Source organism: Lepidochelys olivacea (assembly GCF_965140295.1).
Source record: "Lepidochelys olivacea isolate rLepOli2 genome assembly, chromosome: 13".
Classification (NCBI taxonomy): Eukaryota; Metazoa; Chordata; order Testudines; family Cheloniidae; genus Lepidochelys; species Lepidochelys olivacea.
Genome location: NC_140423.1, coordinates 16,621,585 through 16,638,344, shown reverse-complemented (window position 1 = coordinate 16,638,344; position 16,760 = coordinate 16,621,585). Strand labels below are relative to the sequence as shown.

The 16,760-nt window shown below is 44.7% G+C and overlaps 1 protein-coding gene across 1 annotated transcript in view; it reads right to left on the bottom strand.

Annotated features, from left to right (window-relative positions):
• The window catches only part of LOC311529618 (plasmanylethanolamine desaturase 1-like), a 32,618-nt gene extending 19,455 nt beyond the window's left edge, over positions 1-13,163 (bottom strand). The window contains exons 1-2 of the mRNA XM_084645705.1: positions 12,784-13,163; positions 6,342-6,461 (exon numbers count right to left, since the gene is read on the bottom strand). Of these exons, the coding sequence (XP_084501831.1) occupies positions 6,342-6,461; positions 12,784-13,108 (445 nt within the window). The 5' untranslated portion in view covers positions 13,109-13,163. The remainder of the gene's footprint in view (positions 1-6,341; positions 6,462-12,783) is intronic.
• Between the last annotated feature and the right edge of the window lie 3,597 nt (positions 13,164-16,760).

Below are 16,760 nucleotides of genomic sequence, written 5' to 3'. Positions count from 1 at the left end.
TAACGCTAGTGAATGGAATCTTCAGCCGGAACTTCAGTTTACCCATAAAACAGATACAGCATAGGAAGCAGCACTACCTGCTTCCCCACACAGTCAATCAATTCATCACCTTTGAAAGACTCTCCCTATCTCCAAACCCAGGCAATTTCACTAACAAGAAAGGAGGCAGATAACACAGTGGATGCTGTAATGCAACGTTCATCTACTAGAAATGGACTGAGACCCCACAATTCATTTCTCAGGCTAGACAGGTGGCAAAGAACAATGATCTCTACTGATCAGTGCTGGATTCGAACAAGTGACAGGTAATATTGAATCTAGCTCAGGATTCTCAATTAAACATTCAGGACCTCCAGTGACACCACAGTAATAATGCAGCTTTCCATTGTTACTAGTTGCTTCAATCATTAAAAAAAATAAAGAATATAGAGCTTTAAATTTAAAAAAAACTTTTAAACACACCAGCAGGTTCATAACATTAACACTCACACCAGTACATGCCATCTTCTGCAGTAAGAGAATGCGATAATGCCTGCTCTTCAGCTCAAAGCCCTTTGGGTTTTGCCAAAATGATCTCTGGGGTAACCCTTTAGCAGGGACAGAGATCATCTAAGGCAGGGATTCAGGCACTCAGGGGGTCGCAGACCGGCCATTTGTGCAAGGATGAATATTTCTGTATATTCCCATACTCAGAATAGCATTATTCAGAATTAAAAAATCAAAGAATCCTTGACTATGGACCAAAAGCAACCTCCGAATCAGCAGGTGCACTCATTTATGTCAATATAAGATACACCTGTTTACTGTAGGGCTGAATTTGGCCTTAGTTGTTTAATGTTTTTTTAAAAAGACAAGGCTGGCAAAAGCATATGAGGAAAATTAAATAACCTTGGACCAAATGAAACACTGGTATTATCTCCCTCTCCAGAGGAACAATATTAGAGCATAGTGTCTTGTTTGTTGCTATGTGACATTTATATTACTTTATTGCACTCATTTTTTAATTGTTTATCAGCGGTTTCCACACTACTATATTTACACAGAATCCAAATTCTGCTACTTTAATCATTCACTGCTATTTAAATAGTATTATCAGTGAATTGGCTACCTTATCAGTTAAGCTTGTAACTGGAACAACAGACAGCTCAGGCTTTCATCACTGTCCCCTCTGAGAAGAAAGCCAGCTGGGAACAGATACTATGGGTTAAACACGGGGTGAATCTGATTTAAATCAAATTGATTTAAATCACAATTTAAATCACTAGTCAGGAAGACTATTTAATCATGGATTTCTACATAAAAGTGTATTCTTGTTGATTGTTATAACCTTAATACATATTCTTCACAACTTTGATAGATGTAGCTTTCATTTTTAGAAGGTACACACTATACATTTTTAAAGTGATTTATTTTGAAAACTTTTCAGATTAGTTTTACAGCTATATCAGAAAATGAAAGACTGTTTGGGTAGTCTGAGACACAGTATCCACGCTTTGGCGCTCTAGCTCATGCGCCCTAGCCAGTGTCTGTCTACCCAGGCTGGGGAGGCATGCTCCCAGCTGCAGTGCAGACATACTTTAAATGGCCACATTACACTCCCTTTCTGTCAGTGCCTTACAGGATAGGACAAAATCCTTTATTTACCAAAGGTAATTGAAGCAGATATTTATGAAGTCATTGGGAGGTGAACTATCTCCAATTCAACAGGTTAATCAATATTTGGAGGATTTTCTTGCCATGCTATATTAGGAGAACATCAGACAGACATTTAAATTGTTTTATTTTACTAAAACAAAAATGTTATGTATTCTGGATTTTTCTCTTCAAAATATAATATTTTAACAAAACAAGCATATGAATTTTTGAATTTAGTTAAACATTTTTTAAAATCAGGTTTGTTTTTGTTAAAATTGTTTTAAACTAAAATAGTTAAATGAAATATTAAAAAAAATTAAATTGACTAGGTCATCCAGGTCAACATGAGAAAATTTAAAATATGGCTTCTGCAGCTAACTCAGTCATTTTCACCCTCATTTTCCTGTTTGTTCACAATCTGGCAAAGAAAAACAAGCTTTTCTGCTTTTCCAGGTCCCAAACGATTTCTCAATTTGGAATGAATTAGTCCAAAGGAAGAAAATATTCTTTCTACACCAGCAGAAGCAGCTACTGCTGTTAAAAGTGAGGTTATCACTTCAACAGTCTCTGAATCCAAGTGCTTAGGTGACTTCCACAAGTTCACTGTTGTGACTTTCCTTAAAACATCATCAGCAAACATATTTCTTGAATGGTTCTTATTCCCAAACTGGATCTCTTATGGCCTGCTGCCATTATAGGTTTTCCCTTCTATTGAGAGAATGGTATGGTAGATCTCAAATCAATGAGGCTACACTCAGAAAGACCTCAAGACTTCTGGAATATGCTGCTCAAACAGTTTCACTTCTATTTCTACTGCCTGTCCCTCCCTTCTCACATTTATCTCCAGACTTCTTCTCCTTGTCCAGATCTAGTCTGCCCCAACAATCTTCTATTTATTGAACTTTTTGAAACTTTGCACTTTTAGAGAGAGGTAAGGGATTGACTCTGTGTACACAAATTTGCAGAGGAACAATAGGGTTGAGGTCTGTTATTTCTCACCTCTATATATTATTTATTTAAAAATATTTTTGCTGTTAACAAGCATGTTATGTCTGGAGACACAAATCCACAGTCTGAGCACTCCAAAACTAAGCATCTCTGATGGTATCTTCTAGACTGAATCCCACCGGGTAGATAGAAAGATTAACCTAAATAATCTATACAGAAGCCCCTGGAACCCCATAAAATTGGGTCCCTAATCTATGAACTACTGGAACTCATTTACAAAACTTTTCTTAAACATTACATGAATATATTGTGTCATACTATAGAATTAGAATTTATAATCCCTATTCCATGATGAGATAATGTATCTTAATTAAAACTATAGCTCAAAGATATCTTCAGATAGGTTTTTTCCTCAAAAAGCATTTTATCAAACGAGTCCAATTTAAATTTTAAAAAAATTTAATTTTTTAAATTAAAAAAAAAAAAACTTTGATTTTTATCCACCCTGGTTAAACAAAATTGCTGACTTCTTCCCCTATCTATATTCTCTTGATCATGGGATAATTCCCATGCAAGATGTCATTCTCTCTTCACCCCCATCCCATACATACATGGGAAACAGAAGGGAAGAGGGGACAACATTCTAAAATTCAAGTAAATCAGGTGGAACAATTTATAGTGACGGAGGGGGAGAACGGGACAAAAAAAACAAACCACCCAAATGAGCAAAACACAAGTTTAAGAGCCACTGCCAAGCAGATTCACTGCTCAGGTTCAAGGAGCAAGCTCAGGCAAGCAATATCCAATAGCTGTCACTGTTGTACTTGCTTGGTATCCTGTAATAAAAGTCATACTGCTCACACTGAACAGGGATATAGATTACCATCTGCCACCCTCAGAAACAATGTGAAACCTCACGTTACATTTATTCAAGGCTCCTTCTCCGAGAACAAGCATATTAGAAAGCACAGCAACTGAGAAGAGTTTAGGGTATTTATCTGCAAATATGCTCTTTTCTATTAACTTAATGAAGCAGTTACTGTAAAGCCCATGTTTATATTTTCCTTACTATTCATTGTTAATACATGGTACAAAATTCACACACTAGAGGAGGCAGAAAGTTAGCATTTTAGGGATGTTCGTTAGCATCATGCTTTGTTGAGAAACCAGAATTTAACCTACAATTTGTCAGATAGTTAGGAGAACATACAATCTAAGCCAACCAGGCATGCTCTCTAATCCTTTCTAAGCCGATTCCCATTACAGTCTCAGAACAACACAGAATCAGTGACGTTCTTTTGAAGCACTGTCATTACACTAGAATGCTGACTCTTCAAAGCAGATATATTTGGCACCTGGGGATGCTTTTTGCCCTCTGTACATTGGGCAGCATTTCAAGTTGTTAAGAGTGCAACTTGTTACATGGAGCCCAATTCTATGAATATTCCAGAACCACCTTCAACTCAGTTGTGTGTTCTGTTAAATCCACGCAACATACATTCTATCTATGGGGTTAATATGGTATAATTTAAGGTTGAATCTGTCCTATAAATTGAGGGTTGCCATAAATAAGATTATGAGATTGAAATACTTGACTTCTTGTTCTACTTCTCGATAGACAGAATTACTATAGCAGGAGTTCACTATAAACAGCTTCCAACACATCAGATATTAAAAATAATTGCTATTCAGATTCATAAATCCTGTATACTATGAACCCTGAAAAGAGATAGTGAAGTAGCACAGTATATAGCCTGTGCTGATAACACATTTTACACCCTTCCATACTGTATTCTCTTTCCCTACTATTTTTAGTAACTAATTTGGTAGTTTTTCCCCCCCAATTTGAGGATTCACACTTAAATATTCATGGTAAATAGGCCTAATGGCCTGTGATGGGATGTTAGATGGGGTGGGATCCGAGTTACTACAGAAAATTCCCTCCTGGGTATCTGGCTGGTGAATCTTGCCCATATGCTCAGGGTTTAGCTGATCGTCATATTTGGGTCAGGAAGGAATTTTCCTCCAGGGCAGATTGGAAGACGCCCTGGAGGTTTTTCGCCTTCCTCTGTAGCATGGAGCATGGGTCACTTGCTGGAGGATTCTCTGCTCCTTGAAGTCTTTAAAACCACAATTTGAGGACTTCAATATCTCAGACATAAGTGAGAGGTTTTTCGCAGGAGTGGGTGGGTGAGAGTCTGTGGCCTGCGTTGTGCAGGAGGCGGACTAGATGATCATAATGGTCCCTTCTGACCTTAGTATCTATGAATAGTGGGTTTTTTCATAATTCCTTTTCCCCTTTGAATCGCTCCACTATTTATCAGTAAAATTGTATTGATAATTGTAACAGAAAATAAAACAAAGTGTACAAGTTTTGCCAGTAGATCTCAGAGCACTTGAGTAAGGGGGATAAGCATCACTGTCACTTGTGTAACATCATGTGATAAAATGTGAATGATGAAAGTCTGGAAAAAAGGCAATTAGTAGTTCCAAACACAAATTTTCCCCAGAAATTCCTGAACTAATCCACAATAGGTACAGAAAGTGATTAGGCCAGATTCTCTGCAGTGATGCCTGTGGGAGGAGTGCGCCACAGGATGAAAGAATTTGGCTCCCTGATTTTCAGGCTCCAGTATAATTCAGAGCAGCCAAAGAACGCTCCATTTCTGCTGATAATATCAGGATGCAACAACGCTTCAGCCACAAGCCTTCTCTCCCAACACTTACCCCCTATTTCAGGGCAGGGACAAGGGAACAGAGTAGGAGCCTGCTATGCATTCCCTCAAGCAGAAGCACCTCTCTGCTCAAGCAATCGAGGCAGCTTTCAACCCCTTTGTACCATCAGAGTGAGGCAAAGGGATCAGACTGTCCCTGGCAATCTGGAAACCCATAAATGCAAATTGGGAAGAGAACAGATTTTGTCTGGCAATCTGAGCTGTTTACTTTATCTTTCCAATTTGCATTTATTGGTTTCCAGCCCAACAGACTAATAACTGATCAAAAGTCACTTCTTTATGGATTACTTACAACAAGGAGATAGCAGAAAAGACCTGCAATCTCAGTTAAATGACAGAGTTAACATTTTGAAGGTGAAGGCCAGGTCAGATTCTGATACTCCTGACATGTGGAAATAAAGACATTTGTAATATAATCAGACATACTAAGGAAGAGCGTATGTCTCCAAAAGCCCAAATTATACAGATGTCTGATAATTCAGAACCAAGATCTTTCTTTGTACTCACCCTTACGGTGCAATCCTAAAGACTTTCTATAGCAGGCATTTATTTAATGGACACATTTCCATAACAATTTTGTAACTCACCTATTTATCTTTTGAACAATTCTCATGTAATTATTTCAAAGGAATTAAAAAACCAGGGGAAAAATATCAGAACAATTAGTGATCCTTCTGACCTCCTTTGTAAAATTCTTTGAGGTCCACTGATGAAAAGCACATACAGAAGTGAGCATTATTCTACAAAGCAAAGCCATTTTATCTATGAGACAAGAGCACAGAAATGGTTGGAACGACAGCCAGAAGAGTGATGAACTTCAAATTTGAAGTTGCACCCTACACTGAGTATTTAGTTGCAGATACTCATTACTCATTTCCTCAAATTATGAGACAAGCATCTGAACAAATGCTTATGATCATGCATATACTTCCAGCTTCACAAAATGAATTTCGTTAACCAGGGAAAGATGAACACTAATGTTATTACAATTCAATTACTATCTTGTGAATAGCTTCTACTTACATATCCCAACAATAACTGAGAGAGTATGGTCCAGGCTCAAGTAGGAGAGGAGATTGTAGAAGTTGAAAGAGATCAGACAGAAGCATAAGATGACACTGATCCATTCTTGCAGTCTTTTCCCTGTTGAATAAAAGAGGGCACAAACAGTAATTTTTGAAACACTTAGTATTAAAAGCCAAGGTACGAAAGTAATCTATTGCCTGTATGATTTGCTCAGTTTGTCCTCTTTCATGTTGTTTAGAAATAATGAGGCAGAAACTTATTTAGTGGTGGGAACAGTATATTTTGTCTCATGTCAGAGACACTCCTCTGCTATGCACCATTATTTAAAAAAAAATCAAAGACAGAAAAAACATCTTTTAGCACAGATTTCAGTTTCCTTCTTGCAGTATTCACTGTCATGCCCTTCAGCAGCTTTGGTCTTGCTTTTGTAGCTGCCATACCTTTTCTATGCAGCAACAGGAAGCAGCATGCCACTTCACTGATAATGGCACATTTTCACTATTGTCAGCAGGAGTGAAGTTCAACCTCAAAGTGCTGATTTTCCTTCAGCAGGCTTCTTACCTTTCAGTCTTATGAGTCTCAGATATAGTGACTGAAGTACCCTTTGTCCCCCATATCCAGGTACAGAGGCGATTTTAAAACTGATCATGAAAAGCTTCCATTGTATTAGGGAAATGAACAAAAAATGTTTTTATATGTTTAATTCAGCATATTCAAACAAGTACATGAGTGAAAAAGAAAATGTGTTCTCTGGTATTCCTGTGTCCCCTCAGAGCTGCTTTCATAACATCTTTATGTGGCTCTCAAAGCTCTTTAGGCATTAACCCCCCAAGCCTTCAAGGTCTTATCTTTACTAGGAAAAAAAACCCTTAACTTGAGTTAGTTAAAACAAGGGAGTTTAATATTACTTGCTAACTTGTGTGAAAACAATACTGACTACTCTCCCTGACAACCTTTAACTCAGCCTGCTAACTTGTGTGAAAATGACAAATTGCCTAATCTTCCTTAGGATTTTACCTCAAGTTAGCCATCTCAAATTAAGAACACCCTTCCCCCCCCCCCCACCCCCACAAGTGAATGCCTGTGAGGTATGATAATCCTCAGAGTGTTAGACAGGTTAAATTGCTTAACCAAGGTGGGTCTGTGACAGAGCTGGGAATAGAGCCCAGGAATCTTGACTCCCAGTTGCATGCAGAACTTTGTATACAGTAGAACCTCAGAGTTACAAACAGTCAACCACACACCTCATTTGGAGCTGGAAGCAGTGGTGAGCTGGAGCCGGTTCGCACAAACCGGTTGTTAAATTTAGAAGCCCTTATAGAACCGGTTATAAGGGAGCACCCAAGGGGAAAATTTGGTAGCACCCACCGGCAGCTTCCACCCTGCCCCCGGCCCCAGCTCACCTCCGCTCCGCTTCCTCCCCTGAACAAACCGCCACGCTCTGCTTCTCCCCCCCGCCCCCAGCTTCCCATGAATCAGCTGTTCGCGCGGGAAGCCAGGGTGGGCTGAGAAGCAGGCAGCAGCTTCACACTCAGGCCCAGGGAGGCGGGGGTGAGCTGGGGCGGCAGGGGGAGGGGGTCGTGAGGACAGCCACCCACACCACAGCAGGTAACCCGGTTCTGGGGGCAGTCAGGGGACAGGGGAGGTGGGTGGATGGGGCAGGAGTCTCGGGAGGTGGGGATGGGCAACGACCCCCTCGTGGGGTGAGGAGGGAACCGGTTGTTAAGATTTTGGCAGCTCATCACTGGCTGGAAGTACACAATCAGGCAGCAGCAGCAGAGACAGGAAAAAAAAAAAAAGCAAAGTACAGTACTGTGTTAAATGTAAACTACTAAAAAACAAAGGGAAAGCAGAATTTTTCTTCTGCATAGTAAAGTTTCAAAGCTGTATTAAATCAACCTTCAGTTGTAAACTTTTGAAAGAACAACCATAATGTTTTGTTCAGAGTTACGAACATTTCAGTTATGAACAACCTCCACTCTCCGGATGTTCATAACTCTAAGGTTCTACTGTACTGTGTGAAATAACAGTGCATACAGCTGTGACAAGATACTCAGACACTTGTGAAGACACATGAAAATGCGGTCTAAAAATCAGTCATTTCATTTGAATCTTGCTACAGTTCTTCACATTACAACAAATGCTCACTCCTTGCCTTTACAAAGAGGAAGCATGTGTTTCAGGATAGACTTACACTCTAGGAAGGTTCTGATTCGTGGGCAATCAAGACCTAGAAAGCATCCACTACTAGCTAATCAAGAAATACTTATGTTTAATACAGTGAGACACTGACATGCCTTTCCTTCCTCAGACAAAATAAAAAAGTGAATTTACAATCTTTTAAAATGGCCAGTAAGAACAACAGTTGAGGAGGTTACTGGTCATGAATTTTCTATCAGATGTGAGAAGTCCCAATCACTCCCCCTTCTTAGATTTCATCTGCTCTAGCAACTCTCTCTCTCACTGATGAGAACAGGTGTCAGCAGCAACAGAGCTGATCTGGTGCTGAACACAGTTTAACTGTAAGCATTGTCAAGTACGAGTTATCAGAAGTTAACTCTTTTCTGAAAAGGTGCTGAACATGGTTAGCCACTAACTACTTTTACAGTTAAATCATGTTCAGCACCAGTTCAAATGTTTCAGATATCAACCACCAGTAAGGGATACTTTTTGTAGCGTAGAAGACAGTCAATCAGTGCTAACATATGTTGAATACCTGTTTCCAAGTGTTAAGGAAAACCTTGCCGAGCTGTATATGGAGGAGCGAAAGAAAATCATGGTGATCAAGGGTCTGGTACAATAGCAGGGCATTTTGTTATTCTCCAGTAGGCTGAGTAACATAGCATGCCCAGAAAGCATTGCTTTAGTAAGTCAGACATAGAACTGGATAGGAATAAGAATTTTAAGAGGTAAACATGTTCTAATCTCACCAATGCAGAATTTTGTTCTGAGAAGGCTGGACACATCTAAATTGTATAGCTGGATCCTGGGATAGCAGATGACTTTGTAAGAAGAGCAAAAGTGATTAAAGGAACACCAAAAAGAACAGGTTTTCAAAGAGGCAGAAGGCAACAATATGGTAGGCTGCTCTAAAAAGGCCTCCAAGGTACCCAAAGTTAAAGTTAATTAACACCCACATTCTGCAAGGAGAAGCAGCACCCTGATTAGAAGAGCTAACTTGAGAGGTCCACAAGGAGCAATTAGTTGATAATGCGGGAAACACCAAGGCACTTCTACTCATGTCCCAGGGTGTGTGAATAGAACCCTGTAACTCTGCATATCAGGGATACTGAGACCACTTTCTTCATATTGACATCTGAAACCAGGAATATGGCCCTAATCTTAGCCAGACTGGTCAATCAACTGCAAGAGTGCAAGTCAGCACTGATCACCTGATATTTATGGAACACTTGAACTTTAACAGTTGCCAAACAGAGAGGATCAACAAAATACAAAATACTATTTTGAAAAAGGATTATGGAAATAAGCCAAAGTGACATACACTGTACTGGAAAAAGGCACTCTTATTCCAGAATAAAAATGTCTACTTGTGAAGTTATAACAGTATAGTTACACGAGTAAGTTTCTCCATGTAGACAATCTGTCATTCTCCCATAAAGTCATTACTCTAGCTTCATATTTGGACCCCTGAAGTATCAGAATATGCTTACTTATGGAACTTGCAGTGTGTTCCCACCAGTGCATAAAGGGTTCACACATTTAATTCCTACTAGCATTAGTGAGTTATTGGTATAAAACCCCCTACAAAATCCACAATATGCACTGCTCCCTAGTTTTTATCTGTAGCTGAAGGTAAAGGTAGCAGTCTCATACTTCAGAGAGTAAACAGACCACTAGAGAGGTAAGGAAGAAGTTATTCTGCTATAAATCATGACAAAGTCAGCAAGGTAAATTATTGACCACCTTTCTTTGAAGCCTAGGCAGTCATTGCTGGGGTTAGGTTAGCATACTTGGATTGATGGTATGACAAATACCTGACAGATACCTGATCTTTCAGCACAGCTGTGGTGTGACCAATGTACAGAAACAAGTTCAAGTGGGTATGTCACTTGAAATAAACAATCCAGAAAACTGAAAAGCTAAGCAACTTAAATGCATTCACTGATATTCATGTTCTGCCTGTATGTGAAGCTTATTTTTCTTAACCACCTCCAATCTGTGAGCTAAATTGTTTTAGCTGAACTGTCATTAATGGCTGTTTTGTTGGAAACAGCAATAATAGGCACAGTTTCACGAAGTGCTGAAATATGTATTTTTTCTCTTTCTGAAGATTTACGCTCTCATCTCAGGAGGAATCGGTTGGAAATGACAAAGGCATCAAAAATTACTCTCTACCCTTTATTCCAAAGAAAGAATATATTTTTCCACTCATAGAAAGGGGTATTAGGATGAGTTTCTGCAGCTATTTCCACTGCATGATTGCACATTGATGGTTAGGGCTAAAAATAATGACGTGCAGCAAAGTTTGAAAACGGGTATGAAAAAAATTAACCCTCCCGCCCCAATCTCAAAGCACTATATCACTAGTACATGCCAATGCCATGAATATTTCTGTTGGTACTGCCTTGCCCAGAAACAAGACTTGAACTACAAGACTGGGGCGAGGGAAGGGAAATAGTTTCTCTTGCTAGGCAACAGGGAAGGCTGCACTCTCTCGGGGCTGGAACACTGGGCTGGAGACAGGGGACCTGGATTCCAGTCTGCCTGACTCAACTGTCTGGCCTAGACAGCAAGTCGTTTAACTTCTCCATAACTCACTTTCCCTGTCTGTAAAATAGGGATATAGCCAACTATCTTTTTTAAGTGCTTTGCAATCTCTGCTTGAAAACTGATACGTGAGTGCTGGATATTACTGATAAAAATAATAAATTCAAACAATTAAAATTCATCTAAAGAGTACAGAAAAACCATGGAGTGCCTCATTAAGTGTATATTATTGCAGTTCTGCTTCAGATGAGTTCATTCCAGATATCTTCACAAGACACACATCACATTGAACACAGATACCAAGTGTGGGACATTGCCGTGTCACAGTGTTCCCAAGAAAGATGACACAAAAGCCCTTTGATATGGGAAGTTCACAGTAACTTCCATGTCTAGATCTTGAGGGGTTTGGGGGGTTGTGCTAGTAGTCTGAAGAATAAAAGGATGGGTCTCCCAGGTCTGCAGAGGGAAAAGGCTGACAGAAGAGAACTAAGCCAGGTAGCTGATTTGCCGCATGCTGCATCCCTGCACCTCTCTTGGCATGCACAGGCCTTGCTGTCTGGAGCCAAGGAAGGCGATGTTTTGCCTTTCCAGGCAGTAAGGAAATAGCCTAAAGCTCACTTAGCTTTGGAAAGTGGATCTCTCAGGCTCCCACCCTGACTCTGCAGTCTTCTGTTGCCTCCCTTCCACTTGCTTTTTCTTCCCAAACCCTCATCATTACCCAGCTTCCTAATAACTTTTCCTTCCTACCTGTCTCCCTCTTGGTCTCCTCAAAGGGCCCTGTTGCTGTTACTGCACTTTCCTCAGACTGCCTCTCTACACAAGCATCTGTTCTTCTCCTACCATGGGTCCCAGACTACCTCGCTTACTGCCCCACACGCCCAACTGTCTATTCCACAACGGTTACGGACCTCAGTCACTGGACTATTTCTGGTCCAAACGCCCTAACCTGTGGTTTGACTTGACCAGTTGTATGCCACATGGCCATGGCCCCTCTGGAGCATACTTCGCTACCCTGCTGTGTGAATTACAAGAAAACTGACAAGTGGCAGCCTGGTTTCAGCATCACCCTCCACTCAGACACACTCCTCAATCCTGACATGTTAAGTTCAGCTCAAATCATCAGCCGCTCCACAGAGAGCATGAGGGGCCAGGCCAGGCCCGGCCCGGCCCTCCTCCCACATCCCATCCCCACGGGATTCACGTCAAGCAAAATTCCCTGTCTGGCTACAAAGGCATCAAGGCCATAGGGCTTCCTCCTCAGGTCTCAAACTGAGAAGTCAGAGCCCTTGGACAAGTCCCTTCAGATGAATGCTACCAGCCTGGGGGCTTATGCCCTAGCCCAGGGAACAAAGGGTTCATACATAGTGACCTGCTTGATCCAAGGGGGAAAGAAACCCCCACTCAACTCTGTGGGGGGCAGGCACAACTGAGGCTGCTCCCTCCAACATCTGCCTGGCCTAGGGGAGGAGGCTTGAAGTTGTAGCTTTGCCCCACGGGGGAGGGAGTTTTCCTGCCTGGACATCACTTGGGGAAGCCCAGGACTGCCTTCCCCACACCTCCCAGAGTAGAGCTTCCCCCCCCCCCGCTCCCATTATACAACCGCCAGAGCAGAGCCCCCCCCCATTCCCCAACTCCCCCGCCCCCCCATTCCCCCACCCCACGGCGCCCCCCACTCAGCGGGGCAGAGCCCCTGCCCGGTCGCCCCGCGCACCTGGGGAGTAGAGCTCCGCCAGCTCCCGCGCCCCGACGTGCTGGGCTCCCCAGCGCCGGCTGCTGCTCTCGGACTCCTCCTGCGCGTAGACAGCCTCGGCCTCCAGCTCCGTGCCCGCCCCGTTCGCCTGGAGCCGGGCGCACTCGGCCCCGCCGCTCGCCATGGCCCGGCCTCTCCGCTCCGCCGCCGCCGCCGCCTGCTGCTGCTGCTGCTCCCGCTCCCGCGCCCCGGCCTGAGGCAGCGCGTCGCCTTCGGGCTGCGGCCCCGCCAACAGGGCTCCAGAGCCGGGGGAACCGCCCAGCGCGAGCGCGAGCGCCACGAGCATCGACGCCAGCCGGGGCCAGCCGCACTTACTTGCCTGCCCGGAGTCGCCGGCCAGAGAGGTGGGAGCACCGCTCGTCCAATCACCTCCGCTCCCGCACCGCCTTTCGGCCAATGGAAACCAGCGGTTGCTATGCCTCAGCCAATGGCAAGACAGCAGAGGCCTTCGCATCTGGAGTACATCTTCTGCTCGCTGCATAAACGGCGGGGGAGGGGGGGGGGAGTATCACATCTGGAGAAGCGCCATTGCCCGGATGCCGTGATGGGGAGGGGTTTCACATCTGCAGCAGCCCCTCTCCCAGCTGTACTAACAGGGTGAAAGGAGCACATTTGGAGAAGCTGCACCATTGCATAGCTGCATTAATGGGGAGGGTTTTCGTATATGGAGCAGCACCTCTGCCAGCTGTATTAACAGGAGCGGGGCCGCACAGGGCTGTAACGGGTGAGAGGGGCAGCTGCCCAGGGTGCAGAGTGGTCTGGGGTGCAAAAATGGGGCAGCGCAGGATAGGGCCCAGTGGCGTCGCCCCTCCCCCGCCCCCCCGCAGGACTGGGCCCAGCAGCATAAGCCAGAGTCCATGGAATGGGCGTAGTTTGGGGCAGGGGTGGCATTGCCTCACCCCTCACTCCCCATAAAGAGGCCAGTGGAGGGGATGGTATAGAGTTGCTTGTTCTCCTGCCAATACTTTTGCAGTTGGACACTGTCTCCTGGTGCAGATTGTCTTCCCCTTCTCTGTTTGCTGGGTACCCTATATGGCAGGGCTGGCCAAACTTACTGACCCTCTAAGCCACATATGACAATCTTCAGAAGTTTGAGACCCAGGGTGCACCTGACAGGACTTGGGCCTTCAGCCCCGCTCTTGTTGAAGCCCTGAGCCTGCGCAGATGCACCCCGCAGGGCTGAATCCCCGAGACTCCCCCTCCCTGCTGAGCAGAAGCCCTTACTGCACCACCCCGCTGCAAAGCAGAGGTCCTGAGCATCCCTGCCCCAGTCTGGTAGGTGGAGAGGACAGGCAGGGCTCTGCAAGCCACACTTTAATGGTAAAGGAGCCACATGTGGCTCGCAAGCCACAGTTTGGCCACTCCTGCTATATGGCAAGCATCCTGTTTTCTATACAAGGGTGAGTGCCCATTGGGAGGGCAGGGCCAGGGCCATGGGGGAAAGGGGGTGAGGTGGGGGAAAGAAGAAGTGGGGCAGGAAGGGGGATGGGATAGAGTAAAGAGGAAGGGGGATGGGGCAGGAGACCATGGCAAAGGGGGATGGGATGGGGAAGAGAAGGGGATGGGGAATGGGAGGGGCCACATGCAGTGTCCCCTCTGCAGCAGCATCTGGGGTTCCCCTGTTAAGCCAGCCCATCCTTCCCAGCACTGGCAGCCCACCTCCAGTCGGTATCCCTGCCGCAGGTACACCCTCAGGTGCCATCCAAATATCCCCTCCAGCACTCCCCAAATCACAGGTGCCAACTTTCCTTGGCGCTGGTGGGTGCTCATGCCCGCCCCCTGCCCCGCCCCAACTCTGCCCCCTCCCTGTCCCTATTGGACCCCTCCCCAAATCCCCACCCAGGCCCCACCTCTTCCCAAGCATGCTGCATTCCTCCTCCTCCCCCTCCCTCCCAGCGCTTGCGCCTCAAAACAGCTGTTTTATGGCGCAAGTGCTGGGAGGGAGTGGGGAGAAGCAGGACGCAGCAGCGCGCTCAGGGGAGGAGGCGGAGCAGAGGCGGAGGTGAGCTGGGGTGTGGGGGCGGGTTGGGGACCTGCCGGTGGGTGCAGAGCACCCACCAATTTTTCCCCGTGGGTGCTCCAGGCCCGGAGCACCCATGGAGTCGGCACCTATGCCCCAAATAACCCCCCACAGTACACAGACACCCCTCTGAAACCCTTCAAGTGCCTGCCTGGCTCCTCCTTCCCCTCTCCCTGGCAGTATCCTCTATTTGGGAATTTGAAATATGGCAACCCTAGGGGTTGCTCTGTTCTCACAGCTTTGGTTTCTGGAGCTGACAGGAGCAAGTCCACCCTGCCAGCAGCCAACTGCCTCCAGTGCCTGGGCTGGGCACTGGGCTCACATGGCCAAGCTCAGAGTTCCGGTTGTGTGACCAAGAGCCCGGAAGCCATGGGGCTGGGGCAGGGCAGCCAAGGGGAGCAAGGGGCGGTTCTGCTCTGCACATAAGGGGTGTGGGGAGAGCTACACAGCTGCAATGGTAGGTCTCCAGGCTGTGACCAGATGGCCAGGGAGCTGAGAGGCACGTGCCCAAGGGGGATGAGTACAGCAGGGCACACCTCGGGAAGTATCTTATGGCAGCCAGGCTCCATGGGCAGGGGCTGGATCTAGGGAGTGTCGCTGGCCAGTGTAGTGTATTAAACTGCTCCGCATAGGAATGTGCTACTGGTAGCAGTTATTGATACACAATGGATTGTAAGAAACTGCTATTGTAGTAAATGGCTACCTGATGTAGCAAATGCCTACGGGTAGCAGTTTCTTGCACTGTAGTTTATGTGAAATTGCTACGTGTAGAAATCTGCTATCTGTAGCAGTTATTTAAATGTGTAGACTGTAAGAAACAGCTTTTGTAAAAAGATGCTACTTCCCTCATAGGTCATGTTGTCTAGGCCTCAATTTTTTTTCTTCTCTGGACTCTCTCCAATTTGTCCACATCTTTCCTGAAATGTGGTGCCCAGCACTGGACATAATACTCCTGTTGAGGCCTAATCAGCGAAGAGTAGAGCAGACATCCCAGAGTGATCTGATTTTTTGCAGCAGCATTACATTGTTCACTCATATTCAGCTTGTGGTCCACTATGACCCCCAGATCCCTTTCCGCAGTACTCCTTCCTAGGAAGTCATTTCCCATTTTGTATGCGTGCAGCTTGTTATCATTCTCAAACTTTATAATTGTACTCTCTATGCCATTATCTCAATCATTAATTAAGATTTTGAATAGAAACGTATCCAGAACTGATCCCTGGAGAACCCCCCTCATTATGCCCTTTCAGCCTGACTCAGCCCTTTCAGCCTATGAATCACTGATAACTACTCTCGGAACTGTTTTCCAACTAGTTTTGCACCCATCTTATTTTAGCTCCATCTAGGTTGCATTTCCATAGTTTGTTTATGAGAAGGTCATGGGAGACAGTATCAAAAGCCTTACTAAAGGCAAGATAGATCATGTCAACCACTTCCCCCTCCATCCACAAGGCTTGTTACACTGTTAAAGAAAGCTATCAGTTTGGTTTTACATGTGAGGCTGCTTGAATTAGCTACATCAGATATCCTTTTTTTAGCAAAGTAGGACCTGTCACTGCTGCAGGTAGCCCGGTCCTACAGATAGCATTTTCACACACACACACACAGTACAAAGTGCAATCTGCAGGGATGTGCGACCTGTAACACTGCAATCTGATTAAGCTAATTTCTGCAGATAGCAGTTTCTCACACTGGAGGTATGTGAGACTGCTATCTGTAGCAATTAGCTACATCAGATGTCCTTTTTTAGCAAAGTAGGACCTGTCGCTGCTGCATATGTTTCTGGATGGTACAAGGCCCTGGAATCTAATCATTGAATTGTAGAATATCAGGGTTGGAAGGGACCTCAGGAGGTCATCTAGTCCAACCCCTGCTCAAAGTAGGACCAATCCCCAACTAAATCATCCCAGCCAGGGCT